Source organism: Ranitomeya variabilis, chromosome 1, assembly GCF_051348905.1.
Source record: "Ranitomeya variabilis isolate aRanVar5 chromosome 1, aRanVar5.hap1, whole genome shotgun sequence".
NCBI lineage: Eukaryota > Metazoa > Chordata > Amphibia > Anura > Dendrobatidae > Ranitomeya > Ranitomeya variabilis.
In genome coordinates, this window is record NC_135232.1 from 428405795 (window position 1) to 428421420 (window position 15626).

At 44.9% G+C, this 15626-nt stretch overlaps 1 protein-coding gene across 6 annotated transcripts in view; it reads right to left on the reverse strand.

Annotated features, from left to right (window-relative positions):
* IFT74 (intraflagellar transport 74) overlaps positions 1–15626 on the reverse strand; it is a 190654-nt gene that overhangs the window by 156528 nt on the left and 18500 nt on the right. For all 6 annotated transcript variants that reach the window (XM_077249280.1, XM_077249283.1, XM_077249282.1 and 3 more), the window contains exon 5: positions 7932–8030. In XM_077249280.1, coding sequence (XP_077105395.1) covers positions 7932–8030 — 99 coding nt within the window. The remainder of the gene's footprint in view (positions 1–7931; positions 8031–15626) is intronic.

The following is a 15626-nucleotide window of genomic DNA, read 5'->3' on the forward strand; positions in this document are numbered from 1 at the left end:
CATCTCAGATAGTAATGCAGGTTGTTCGTCCCTCACGACCTTAGACGTACAATCTGCACACAAGGTCTTTCCATGGGAATCCGGGAGCTTCGCATTACAGATAGGGCATCTAGCAGATTTCCCCGAGGCCTTGCCGGATCTCCTAGCTTGACCAGAGGAACCAGAGGGGCCAGCAGGGGTTCCCTTATCCTTAAATGACATAAGATAGGGATAAGCGCTGGGGTAAGCCTGCTTCTACGTGCGGATAGGGGTCTGCGCTATGCGCACTTACCACCTCCTCGACCGGCATACTTGTTTCCATGACGAGTGTAGCAGGTCCCCGCAGCTTGTAGCGTCGGAACAGGAGCGCTTCAGCCGATATGCGGTCCACACTGGAACGCACGCTTTTTCCCCTTACTTGCAGCGTTACCGGAAGTGACGGTAACGGATGCTGAAAACCGGAAGTGACGCGTCTCCTGGGCACTTCCGTCTGGAGACGCCGTGCTGGACACCACGCTGCTCCCTGGAAGCCGCACACAGCGTGGATGGCGTCCGCAGCCGAGAGCCTCCCCCACCGGGAGGAGCTGCTGCCACCAGGAGCCTCGTCCACTCCTGGTCTTTGGAGCAGAGGGACCCCCCTCCGGAGGGTGTCTGCCCTGAGCCTCTTGACAGGGGGAAGGATATTGGCAAGCCGCACGATCCCCCTGAGCTCCGGTAAGCTTGCAGCTTTTCACTCGTGCGTCCTTTCCTTGCAGGGACAGGAAAAACACTGAGGATTAGGGGTGGGACATGACCTTTTAAACTCGTGTGTTTCCTGTCCCAGCAAGGGGAGGAGGACGTCCTCCAGGGTGCTGTCAGGATGACGTCCTGGAAAAATGTGCCCCATATAATGCTGCATACAGTTCATTATGGCCCCATAAGATGCTCCATATAGAAATATGCCCCATGTAATGCTGCATTACAATTTCATTATGGCCCCATATGATGCTCCATATAAAAATATGCCCCATATGCTGCCGCTGCTGCAATGAAAAAAAAAATTACATACTCACCTCTCTTGCTGCCCGCTGCTCCTCAGCATCCTGTGTCTCCGCAGTGACTGTTCAGGCAGACGGCGGCGCGCACACTAATATGTCATTTCGCCCTCTGACCTGAACAGTCACAGCAAGAGGACGGGAAGACAGAGCGGTGCCCGGCAGCTTCTCCCGGACAGATTGTCTCCGGCACCGCAGCTTCTTCCTCTTTTCAGCGGTCACTGGTACTGCTCATTACAGTAATGAATATGCGCTCCACGCCTGTGGGAGTGGAGTCCATATTCATTACTTTAATGAGCGGTACCAAGTGACCACTGAACAGAGGAAGAAGAGGCGGGTGCCGGAGACCATGGGACGTGCAGGGACAGCGCCAGGAGCAGGCGAGTATGCTACAGTCATCGCTCCCCCTCACCCGCCGACCATGACTCGAGTATAAGCCGAGGTGCACTTTCAGCACTAAAAATTGGGCTGAAAATCTCGGCTTATACTCAAGTATATACGGTAGATAGATATAGATATGTAGTACAGACCAAAAGTTTGGACACACCTTCTCATTTAAAGATTTTTCTGTATTTTCATGACTATGAAAATTGTAAATTCACACTGAAGGCATCAAAACTATGAATTAACACATGTGGAATTATATACTTAAGAAAAAAGTGTGAAACAACTGAAATTATGTCTTATATTCTAGGTTCTTCAAAGTACCACCTTTTGCTTTGATGACTGTTTTGCACACTCTTGGCATTCTCATGATGAGCTTGTCACCAGAAATGGTTTTCACTTCACAGGTGTGCCCTGTCAGGTTTAATAAGTGGGATTTCTTGCCTTATAAATGGGGTTGGGACCATCAGTTGTGCTGAGCAGAAGTCTGGTGGATACACAGCTGATAGTCCTACTGAATAGACTGTTAGAATTTGTATTATGGCAAGAAAAAAGCAGCAAAGTAAAGAAAAACGAGTGGTCATCATTACTTTAAAAAATGAAGGTCAGTCAGTCCGAAAAATTGGGAAAACGTTGAAAGTGTCCCCAAGTGCAGTTGCAAAAACCATCAAGCGCTACAAAGAAACTGGCACACATGAGGACCGCCCCAGGAAAGGAAGACCAAGAGTCACCTCTGCTTCTGAGGATAAGTTTATCTGAGTCACCAGCCTCAGAAATCGCAGGTTAACAGCAGCTCAGATTAGAGACCAGGTCAATGGCACACAGAGTTCTAGCAGCAGACACATCTTTACAACTGTTAAGAGGAGACTTTGTGCAGCAGGCCTTCATGGTATAATAGCTGCTAGGAAACCACTGTTAAGGACAGGCAACAAGCAGAAGAGACTTGTTTGGGCTAAAGAATCTGAGCATGCGCCGCCCCCAGCGGCCATTTTCCCGGAGGCCACCGCATCGCACCTATTGAGCTGCCTCCGGGAAAATGGCCGCTGCTCAGATTCAGATCTCGTCTCCCGAGATCTCGGGACGAGATCTGAATCTGAGCAGCGGCCATTTTCCCGGAGGCCACCGCATTGTACCGATGGAGCTGCCAGCGGGGCTTCCGGGCTTTAAGGAGATGCTGGAGGAGCCCCGACTGCATGAAGATACGCCGCCCCACAGCACCAGAGGCCCCACACTGCAGAAGAGGAGCCGCCGCCCCACAGCACAGCAGCTGCCGCTCCCAGCACAGAGACCCCACGCTGCAGCGCTACGATGAGGTAATGGGGGATACTCACTTTCCTGTGAGACGCCCCGTCGTCGTCATCAGGACCACTCCCCCCCCCCCCCCCCAAAAGGCACATATTCACCGGCCCTATAAGACAACATAGGGTGTATAAGAAGACCCCCGACTTTTAAGAAGATTTTATATTTTAACTGGTAAAGTTGGGGGGTCGTCTTATACGCCCAGTCGTCTTATACGCCGGAAAATACGGTATATACTGTAGTTCCACATGTGTTAATTCATAGTTTTGATGCCTTCAGTGTGAATTTACAATTTTCATAGTCATGAAAATACAGAAAAATCTTTAAATGAGAAGGTGTGTCCAAACTTTTGGTCTGTACTGTGTATATATATATATATATATATATATATATATATATATATATATATATATATATATATATATATATATATATATAGCCTAAAATACAAAGGAAATGTGTCATCTTTAACTTTAGGCTTTAGATCATTGCATCTTCAACTTGCTCACTGTTCACAATAACAGTAATTTTGACCAGGGGTGGCCAAACTTTTACATGCCACTGTTATGCAAGTCCACATGTCATTGGCAGCAGATCTAAGAGTCTTAACCCCTTAACGACCGCCGATACGCCTTTTAACGGCGGCCGCTAAGGGTACTTAATCCACAGCGCCATTAATTAACGGCGCTGTGGAAAAAGTGAATAGCGCCCCCCAGAGTCGGATTTTCTCTGGGGTCTCGGTTGCCGAGGGTAGCCGAGACCCCAGAGAACATGATTCGGGGGGTTTTTACCGACCCCCGAGTTGCGATCGCCGGTAATTAACCGTTTACCGGCGGTCGCAACAAAAAAAAACAAAACGCGATTTGCCGTTTAATTTCTCTGTCCTCCGATGTGATCGCACATCGGAGGACAGAGAAATGTGGTCCCCGATGGCCCCCAATAGCCCCCCAATACTTACCTACCTCCCCCGGTGCTCCTCGTGTCTCCCCATGGGCGCCGCCATCTTTTTTCCGGGAAAAAATGGCGGGCGCACGCGCAGTGCGCCCGCCGCCCGGCACCCGGATGTTCTTTGGGGTCTCGGCTGCCGGGGGTAGCCGAGACCCCAAAGAACATGATCGGGGTCGGTTTGCACCGACCCCTGCTTTGCGATCGCCGGTAATTAACAGTTTACCGGCGACCGCAAAAAAAAAAAAAAAAAAAAAAAAAGCGATCAGTTATTTCTCTGTCCTCTGATGTGATCACACATCAGAGGACAGAGAAATAGGGGGATTCGGGGACCCTATCATACTCACCCGGGGTCCCTGGGTCCTCTTCTGTCTTCTCCTGCCAGCCGGCTTTTTCATCATGGCGGGCGCATGCGCAGTGCGCCCGCCATCTGCTGCCATCTGCCGGCCGGCAGGAGAAGACAAGTTGGGGCTAAAATTAGGGTTAGGGTTAGAGTTAGGGTTAGAGTTAGGGTTAGGGTTAGGGTTAGGGTTAGAGTTAGGGTTAGAGTTAGGGTTAGAGTTAGGGTTAGAGTTAGGGTTAGAGTTAGGGTTAGAGTTAGGGTTAGAGTTAGGGTTAGAGTTAGGGTTAGAGTTAGGGTTAGAGTTAGGGTTAGAGTTAGGGTTAGAGTTAGGGTTAGAGTTAGGGTTAGAGTTAGGGTTAGAGTTAGGGTTAGAGTTAGGGTTAGAGTTAGGGTTAGAGTTAGGGTTAGAGTTAGGGTTAGAGTTAGGGTTAGAGTTAGGGTTAGAGTTAGGGTTAGGGTTGGGGCTAAATTTAGGGCTAGGGCTAGGGTTAGGGTTAGGCTACTTTCACACTAGCGTTTTTTGGCTTCCGTCGCAATGCGTCGTTGGAGAAAAAACGCATCCTGCAAAAGTGCTTGCAGGATGCGTTTTTTCTCCATTGGCTTGCATTAGCGACGCATTGCCACATGTCGCATCCATCGTGCGACGGATGCGTCGTGCTTCGGCGGACCGTCGACACAAATAAAACTACATGTAACTTTTTTGTGCGACACGTCCGCCATTTCCGACCGCGCATGCGTGGCCGGAACTCCGCCCCCGCCTCCCCGCACCTCACAATGGGGCAGCGGATGCGTTGAAAAAACAGCATCCGCTGCACCCGTTGTGCGGCGCTTACAACGCTAGCCTCGGTACGTCGGCCCGACACACTGCGATGGGCCGAGTACGACGCTAGTGTGAAAGTAGCCTTAGGCTTCTTTCACACTTGCGTCGGTACGGGGCGGTCGCAATGCGTCGGCCCGATGTACCGACGCACGTTGTGAAAATTGTGCACAACGTGGGCAGCGGATGCAGTTTTTCAACGCATCCGCTGCCCAGTCTATGTCCTGGGGAGGAGGGGGCAGAGTTACGGCCACGCATCCGCGGAAATGGCGGACGCGACGTACAAAAAAAAGGTTACATTGAACTTTTTTGTGACGACGGGGGCTAAAGTTATGGTTAGGGTTGGGGCTAAAGTTAGGGTTGGGGCTAAAGTTAGGGTTAGAGTTGGGATTAGGGTTAGGGTTTGGATTAGGGTTGGGATTAGTGTTACGTTTGGGATTAGGGTTGGGATTAGGGTTAGGGTTGGGATTAGGGTTAGGGGTGTGTTGGATTTAGGGTTTTGATTAGGGTTATGGTTAGGGTTGAGATTAGGGCTGTTTTGGGGTTAGGGTTGTGATTATCGTTAGGGTTGTGATTAGGATTATGGATCGGGTTGAGATTAGGGTTAGGGCTGTGTTGGGGTTAGGGTTGGAGTTAGAATTGGGGGGTTTCCACTGTTTAGGTACATCAGGGGGTCTCCAAACACGACAGCCAATTTTGCGCTAAAAAAGTCAAATGGTACTCCCTCCCTTCTGAGCTCTGCCGTGCGCCCAAACAGTGGTTTACCCCCACATATGGGGCATCAGCGTACTCGGGATAAATTGGACAACAACTTTTGGGGTCCAATTTCTCCTGTTACCCTTGTGAAAATAAAAACTTGGGGGCTAAAAATCTTTTTTGTTGGAAAAAAATATATTTTTTTATTTTCACTACTCTGCATTATAAACTTCTGTGAAGCACTTGGGCATTCAAAGTTCTCACCACATATCTAGATAAGTTCCTTGGGGGGTCTATTTTCCAAAATGGGGTCACTTGTTGGGGGTTTCTACTGTTTAGGTACATTAGGGGTCTGCAAACGCAACATAACGCCCGCAGACAATTCTATCAAAGTCTGCATTCCAAAATGGCACTCCTTCCCTTCCGAGCTCTGCCGTGCGCCCAAACAGTGGTTTACCCCCACATATGGGGTACCAGCATACTCAGGACAAATTGGACAACAACTTTTGGGGTCCAATTTCTCTTGTTACCCTTGTGAAAATAAAAACTTGGGGGCTAAAAAATCTTTATTGTTAAAAAATATATATTTTTTATTTTCACGACTCTGCATTATAAACTTCTGTGATGCACTTGGGCATTCAAAGTTCTCACTACACATCTAGATAAGTTCCATGGGGGGTCTAGTTTCCAAAATGGGGTCACTTTTGGGGGGTTTCTGCTGTTTAGGCACATCAGGGGCTCTCCAAACGCGACATGGCGTCCGATCTCAATTCCAGTCAATTTTGCATTGAAAAGTCAAATGGCGCTCCTTTGCTTCCGAGCTCAGCCATGCGCCCAAACAGTGGTTTACCCCCACATATGGGGTGTCGGCGTACTCAAGACAAATTGTACAACAGCTTCTGGGGTCCATTTTCTCCTGTTACCCTTGGTAAAATAAAAATTTGGAGGCAAAAAGATCATTTTTGTAGAAAAAATGCGATTTTTTTATTTTCACGGCTCTACGTTATAAACTTCTGTGAAGCACCTGGGGGTTTAAAGTGCTCACCACACATCTAGATAAGTTCCTTAAGGGGTCTAGTTTCCAAAATGGTGTCATATGTGGGGGGTCTCTACTGTTTAGGCACATCAGCGGCTCTCCAAACGTGACATGGCGTCCGATCTCAATTCCAGCCAATTCTACATTGAAAAAGTAAAACGACACTCCTTCTCTTCCAAGCTCTGCGGTGCGCCCAAACAGTGGTTTACCCCCATATATGGGGTATCGACGTACTCAGGAGAAATTGTACAACAACTTTTGTGGTCTAATTTCTCCTGTTACCCTTGTGAAAATAAGAATTTGTGGGCGAAAAAATCATTTTTGTGAAAACAAATGCGATTTTTTATTTTCACGGCTCTACGTTATAAACTTCTGTGAAGCACTTGGGGGTTCAAAGTGCTCACCACACATCTAGATAAGTTCCTTGGGGGGTCTAGTTTCCAAAATGGTGTCACTTGTGGGGGGTTTTCACTGTTTAGGCACATTAGGGGCTCTCCAAACGCGACATGGCGTCCGATCTCAATTCCAGCCAATTCTGCATTGAAACAGTCAAACGGTGCTCCTTCACTTCCAAGCTCTGCGGTGCGCCCAAACAGTGGTTTACCTCCACATATGGGGTATCGGCGTACTCAGGAAAAATTGCACAACAAAATTTGTGGTTAAATTTCTGTTTTTACACTTGTGAAAATTAAAAAAAATGGTTCTGAAGTAAAATGTTTGCAAAAAAAAGTAAAATGTTCATTTTTTTCTTCCACATTGTTTTAGTTCCTGTGAAGTACGTAAAGGGTTAATAAACTTCTTGAATGTGGTTTTGAGCAGCTTGAGGGGTGCAGTTTTTAGAATGGTGTCACACTTGGTTATTTTCTATCATATAGACCCCTCAAAATCACTTCAAAGGTGATGTGGTCCCTAAAAAAAACATGGTGTTGTAAAAATGAGAAATTGCTGGTCAACTTTTAACCCTTATAACTCCCTAACAAAAAAAAAAATTGTTTCCAAAATTGTGCTGATGTAAAGTAGACATGTGAGAAATGTTATTTATTAACTATTTTTTGTGACATATCTCTCTGATTTAAGGGCATAAAAATACAAAGTTTGAAAATTGCAAAATTTTAAAAATTTTCGCCATATTTCCATTTTTTTCATAAATAATCGCAAGTAATATCGAAGAAATGTTACCACTAACTTGAAGTACAACATGTCACGAAAAAACAATCTCAGAATCAGCGGGATCCGATAAAGCGTTCCAGAGTTATAACCTCATAAAGTGACACTGGTCAGAATTGTAAAAATTGGCTCGGTCATTAAGTACCAAATTGGCTCTGTCACTAAGGGGTTAATACTTTTAGAACAACAAAAACCACAACATTTCTCAGAAAACACCAATAAATGACTTGCCTTTTCTCATAGGACAGATACACAGAGTTCTCCTGGTTATGTGTATCAATCTCCTTATTAAGCTTCGTCATTTCTGTGCTGAGTTCACCGATTTTCCCCCTAAAATGATATTGGTATGAGCTTTACAAATTTATTACATATACAAACGTTTCTCACATAGAAACATCTAATAGAAATTAACGTAAAAACAAAAAGCAATGAAAAGTTAGGGGCACAATGACTGTAACGCAGATCAATGGGTACATATAGGCCTGATGAGTAGACACAGATTATAAAAGTCTAAGGACACATCACTAGTCCTCCTGCACATAAGTCAATCGGCAAAACAGAACAAAATGTATCTAATAAAAGAATTCAGAGTCTCTATAGAAAGAAGTCTGATGTATGGCATCTGATGGAACATGCGCCATTTTCAATGATCCAGATCCATTCTATAGGGGAAGACAAACATGGAAACACATATGTGCATGGCCCTAACATTGCCTGTGATATTGAAGGAAAATCTTACTGCACACAAATTCTTATATGCTTGTTAGAAGAAAGACTCAAAAACAAAACAAACACTTAAAGGAAACCCTTCACGAAATTATTCATGTTGAACTGGACACAGGGTATAACAGTGGCTGAATAAAACGTTTGTGTATGTTTGTCTGTCTGTTGCAGAGATATCAGGTGCTCTGCAGATCAGAGCATGATGTCATTATGTCTCACACAGGAGTAACCATCCTGTTCTGGGCTACTCCTGTGTGAGATGTAATGACACCCTCCTCTGATCTCACTGCAAAGTCATCAGGATCATCATGGGAGATTATGGATTATCACTTTACTTTGGACAAGTGAAGAATATTTTTCTTAATTATTTTAATTCTGTTACAGGACACGATGGATTTAGTGAATTGGGCGATGACGTGAGTATGGTTTAATTTAGATTCAATAAAGGAGTCTGTGTTACTATTTGAAATAAAGGACTTTATTCAGGGTGTGTGTTTTTATAATATCATTATGGGGTTAGTAATGGGGGCGTCTTATAGACGACTCTCCATTACTAACCTCTGGGCTTGATGTCACCAGACAATACAAAGGTGACATCAACCCACCCAACCATTACCCCACTTGCCACTGCACCAGGGCACCATTTCTGGGGCGGCAGAGAGCTGATGTTTTTAGTCTGGGACGGGGCCAATATCATCTATCGCCCCTTACTAGGCTATTAATATTAGCCCACAGCTGTCTGCATAGCCTTTGCTGGTTATATTTTATAGGGGAACCCTACCCCTATGTCAATTTTTTGCTGGGGTCCTCCTGTAAACTAGCCTGTTAAGGTTAAGCTAAAAGCTGTGAGCTGATATTAATAGCCTGGGAACCTTTATGGCTATTAGCTCCTTCTCAGAATGTTAACATCAGCCCTCAGCTTTCCTTGTGCAGGTTAGAATTTTTTTTTTTAAATTAACAGTTGCTGTTTAGTTACAGCCTATGTAGGTTCATTCTGTTAACACTCTGTCACGGATCCCTCTCCGTGCTGTCACTAATTTGTCACGTACCCGCTCCCAGCACGTGACTTGGGAGTTGTGCCTGCAAGGGTAAATCTATCTCCCCTCTCTCAGTCCAGCATTCAACCTCTGTCCTATGCTGTAATGGGAGCATATATCACACACTGACCCAGGCCACACACCCGCTCATACACGCTGCCACCACTCACCGAATACACGGGCGATGAGTCCCGAAAATTACTAATACTGTCTACCACTCATACGGATCATACAGTTTAAGGCTATGGATTCTTTTAGAACATTCAAGGTTCAACTTGTTCAAGTTTTATGCTTTAATACAAAAAAAGATTCAGTGCTTACAGTATAGAAAAAGGTATAAAAATATGATAATAAAAACATACAAATATGCAAAAACAGTTATAAAAAAAAAGGGAGAAAACTTACAGAAATCCTAACTTTGCAGTCTGCTTTCTGCTCCCTGAGGGTAGGATAAATATAGACTGGATCACATCAGCTTCCCAGGCTGCCCTCACATGTGAACAATTTTGAATGTATACACGCCACATTTATAGAGTCAACCGGGAGGTCAGATTTCTAGACCAGCCCCTCAAGTTGATATTCTAATTGCTTGTTTTTGATTGGACCACGGCCGCGCCCCCAATTAATATATTATCTGAGATTATTCCTGTAAAACTTCCCACAGATAGTGTCAGACTGTAAGTGACATCTCTCTTCCAAAGAGTTAGGAGGTGTCAAATGCTCCCTTTCTTCTTGGGTTCCAGCACGACCCCCTGGTGAGATTGGAGACAGAAGTCTGCTGTCTCAGGAAACTACATATTAACACCTGGGTGAGACCTGCAGCCTTCAGGACAGATGTTACAATATTACTAGTCACACAATAAACCTATACATAGTTCTCTGCACACACATACATATTTCACCACCCCTCCCTCCTTATGAACGTGCATGGGGGTTGACTTACAGGTCAGCTCCCGAGCACGTATCTGGTTCTGCCCCACTTTGGCGAGATAGGCCATCAGCATTGCCATGATCGATTCCCTTCTTATGCTGAATTGTGAAATCATATAGCTGTAATATCAGATTCCATCTAAGCAATTTCCCGTTGTCCCCAACTACTCTGTTGAGCCAACTCAATGGGTTATGATCTGTGATCACAGTGAAGTTGCGCCCATAGAGATATGGTTGCAGCTTCTGCAGAGCCCACACAATTGCCAAACATTCCTTTTCAATGGTGGCATAAGCCACTTCTCTGGGTAGGAGTTTCCTGCTTAGGTAAAGAATTGGGTGCTCCTCTCCTTGTTGGTTCACCTGGCTGAGAACCGCACCTAGCCCATAGGTGCTGGCATCTGTCTGCACTACAAACCGGCGAGTGAAATCTGGGGCCTGAAGGACGGCTGAACTAACCAATGCCGACTTTAGGGCAGAAAATGATTCATCACACTGAGGACAGTACCTGCTTCTTGGTTCATGGGGTGGACCAGGCTGTAATGCCTTCTACCTTCCCTGGCTCAGGTTTTAGCAGTCCACCCCCCACCCGGTGTCCTAGGTATTGTACTTCCCACATGGCTACCTGCCACTTCCCTGGCTTAACAGCAAGACCTGCAGTTTTAAGCCTTTGCAACACCTGGGTGAGACCTGCAGCCTTCAGGACAGATGTTACATTTTTACTTGTCACACAATAAACCTATACATAGTTCACTGCACACACGCACAATATATATATATATATATATATATATATATATATATATATATATATATATATATATATATACACACACACATATATATATATATATATGTGTGTGTGTGTGTGTGTGTGTGTGTGTGTGTGTGTGTGTGTGTGTGTGTGTGTGTGTGTGTGTGTGTGTGTGTGTGTGTGTGTGTGTGTGTGTGTGTGTGTGTATATATGTATATATATACATATATACATATATACATACATACATACATATATATATATATATATATATATATACACACACACATATACATATACAGTACAGACCAAAAGTTTGGACACACCTTCTCATTTAAAGATTTTTCTGTATTTTCATGACTGTGGAAATTGTACACTCACACTGAAGGCATCAAAACTATGAATTAGCACATGTGGAATTATATACTTAACGAAAAAAGTGTGAAACAACTGAAATTATGTCTTATATTCTAGGTTCTTCAAAGTAGCCACCTTTTGCTTTGACGACTGCTTTGCACACTCTTGACATTCTCTTGATGAGCTTCAAGAGGTAGTCACCGGGAATGGTTTTCACTTCACAGGTGTGCCCTGTCAGGTTTAATAAGTGGGATTTCTTGCCTTATAAATGGGGTTGGGACCATCAGTTGTGTTGTGGAGAAGTCTGGTGGATACACAGCTGATAGTCCTACTGAATAGACTGTTAGAATTTGTATTATGGCAAGAAAAAAGCAGCTAAGTAAAGAAAAAAAGTGGCCACCATTACTTTAAGAAATGAAGGTCAGTCAGTCCAAAAAATTGGGAAACTTTGAAAGTGTCCCCAAGTGCAGTTGCAAAAACCTTCAAGCGCTACAAAGAAACTGGCTCACATGAGGACCGCCCCAGGAAAGGAAGACTAAGAGTCACCTCTGCTTCTGAGGACAAGTTTATCCGAGTCACCAGCCTCAGAAATCGCAGGTTAACAGCAGCTCAGATTAGAGACCAGGTCAATGGCACACAGAGTTCTAGCAGCAGACACATCTCTACAACAACTGTTAAGAGGAGACTTTGTGCAGCAGGCCTTCATGGTAAAATAGCTGCTAGGAAACCACTGCTAAGGACAGGCAACAAGCAGAAGAGACTTGTTTGGGCTAAAGAACACACGGAATGGACATTAGACCAGTGGAAATCTGTGCTTTGGTCTGATGAGTCCAAATTTGAGATCTTTGGTTCCAACCACCGTGTCTTTGTGCGACGCAGAAAAGGTGAACGGATGGACTCTACGTGCCTGGTTCCCACCATGAAGCATGGAGGAGGAGGTGTGATTGTGTGGGGGTGCTTTGCTGGTGACACTGTTGGGGATTTATTCAAAATTGAAGGCATACTGAACCAGCATTGCTACCACAGCATCTTGCAGCAGCATGCTATTCCATCCGGTTTGCGTTTAGTTGTACCATCATTTATTTTTCAACAGGACAATGACCCCAAACACACCTCCAGGCTGTGTAGGGGCTATTTGACCAAGAAGGAGAGTGATGGGGTGCTACGCCAGATGACCTGGCCTCCACAGTCACCAGACCTGAACCCAGTCGAGATGGTTTGGGGTGAGCTGGACCACAGAGTGAATGCAAAAGGGCCAACAAGTGCTAAGCATCTCTGGGAACTCCTTCAAGATTGTTGGAAGACCACTCCCGGTGACTACCTCTTGAAGCTCATCAAGAGAATGCCAAGAGTGTGCAAAGCAGTCATCAAAGCAAAAGGTGGCTACTTTGAAGAACCTAGAATATAAGACATATTTTCCGTTTTTTCACACTTTTTTTGTTAAGTATATAATTCCACATGTGTTAATTCATAGTTTTGATGCCTTCAGTGTGAATGTACAATTTTCATAGTCATGAAAATACAGAAAAATCTTTAAATGAGAAGGTGTGTCCAAACTTTTGGTCTGTACTGTGTATGTATGTATGTATGTATGTATGTATGTATGTATGTATGTATGTATGTATGTATGTATGTATGTATGTATGTATGTATGTATGTACGTACACCCACACTAGATGGTGGCCCGATCCTAACGTATCCGGTATTCTAGAATATGTAGGTAGTATATAGCACAGGCTACGTACTATATTGCTCAGTGACGTAGTATATAACACAACCGGCGTAGTATATAACATAGCTACGTAGTATATAACAGAGCTACGTAATATGTAACACAGCGTACGTAGTATATAGCAGAGCTACGTAGTATATAACACAGCCACGTAGTATATAACAGTCACGTAGTGTATTGCACAGGTACGTAGTATATAACATAGCCACGTAGTATATTGTAGAGCCACGTAGTATATTGCACAGGCACGTAGTATATTGCACAGCCACGTAGTATATAACAGTCACGTAGTGTATTGCACAGCTATGTAGTGTATTGCACAGCTATGTAGTATATTGGTCAGCGATGTAGTATATAGCAGAGCCACGTAGTATATAACATATAGTACATTGTAGAGGCACGTAGTATATTGCATAGCTACGTAGTATATTGCACAGCTACGTAGTATATTGCACAGCTACGCAGTATATTGCACAGCCACGTAGTATATAACAATGTGGGCACTATATGCGTGGTTAAAGAAGACTTAAAATAAAAAATAAACATATACTCACCTTCCGCAGGCCCCTTGAAGTCCTGGCGCCTGTGTGCGGTGCATGCGGCAGCTTCCGGTCCCAGGGTTGGTATGAGCGCAGGACCCGTGATGAGGTCACGGTCACATGATCGTGACGTCATGGCAGGTCCTTCTCGCATAGCATCCTTGGCACCGGAACCTGCCGCTTGCACTGCCGAGGACAGCGCGCGACGTCGGAAGGTGAGAATAACTTTTTTTCAATTATTATTATTATTTGTAACATTAGATCTTTTTACTATTGATGCTGCATACACAGCATCGATAGTAAAAAGTTGGTCACACAGGGTTAATAGCTGCGTTAACGGAGTGCGTTACACCGCGGTCCGTTAACGCTGGCATTAACCCTGTGTGAGCGCTCAGCGCTGACGGCAGGGCAGTAAAGCAGCGGCCATTTCGCTGCCAGACTATGGCCGTCGCTGATTGGTCGTGGCAATGGTCATGGGCGTTTCGCCACGACCAATCAGCGACTTGGATTTCCATGACAGACAGAGGCCGCGACCGCGAGACAATTATATAATATATATATATATATATATATATATATATACACACACATATAGACACACACACATATTTCACCACACACTCCTACATAGGCTGGTGACAACGTGTGTGTTTAGCTCTTAACTTACTGGTTTAGTAATGAGGGTGTCTGGCTGACACCTATTCATTACTAAACCTATGGCTTGGTGTCAATGACAGCTGCTGACACTAAGCCCTAATCCAATTACCCTGATGCCACTGCATCAGAATGAAAAAGAAGGTTTTGAACCAAGAAATTACATCACAAAACATTTTTTTTTTAATATAAGTATTTAGCTCAAAAAAGCAAAGATTGCTGTACAAAAGCGCATGCAAAAAACCCATATAAAACTGCGGCAAAAAAACGCGACAAAAGGCTGAGCTGCGGCGCAATGTTTTTGCTGCCAAGTGATGCAGAAACCTTGCAGAAATTTCTGCAAGCAAATACTCAACGTGCGCACATACCCTTATTTTGCTCTGGAGCATTATTACACCGTGTGTCCAGTTCAACATGAGAAATTTGGTGAAAGGCCCTCCATAACCCCTTCACGACTGAGTGTCGTCTTCACAGGGGGTGGCGCCGCCCCCCTTCCCCACAACTACGATTGCTGTGATTCGCTGTTCAAATCAGAATAGCCAATCACAGTGTTTTCAGTGTTTCCGCCAATGAAATTGCCTGAAACATGATGTCCAGCCTATGATCGGCACTGTAACAGTACAGATCATAGGCTGGAGCCTAGCAACGACAGTGTCACCAGCTCCATTCCTGATTGGTGCGATCAGACGATGACGTTGACACCACCAGAGTGCACAGACATGATCTGACTGTACTATGACTGCCCTGCTCTTCCTCATTCTAGCTTCAGACGTGTGCAGAGTGGTCATAGTGCTGCTGTCGCGCGGTGCTGGGCCTTGTGGTGCCACAGACGTTTTGAAGCCTGTGCCATCACTGCTGGTTTTGCTGTTGCTGTTCCAGAAAGAATACGTTCCTTATCCTTCCCTGATCTTTCCTAGTCCACCCCAATCCCCCTCTTCCCCTTTCCTCCCCTTCTCCCTAACCAACTCCCCCACCTCTGCTTCTGCCACTGAGTGCTGATTTTTGGCAGTTTTATTTTGTTTGTGCGTCCTGCAGCCACCAAGTCCTGATCAGTGACAGAAATAACTGATCAGCACTTGTGCTCACTGTTTACCAGGACTTTTTTTTCTCCCTATTTTTCACCCCACCCCCATCTTTGAACCACCTCAGTGACCCGAGGCACATCACTGATCGGTATCCGTGAGTGAAAAAAAGAATTTAAAA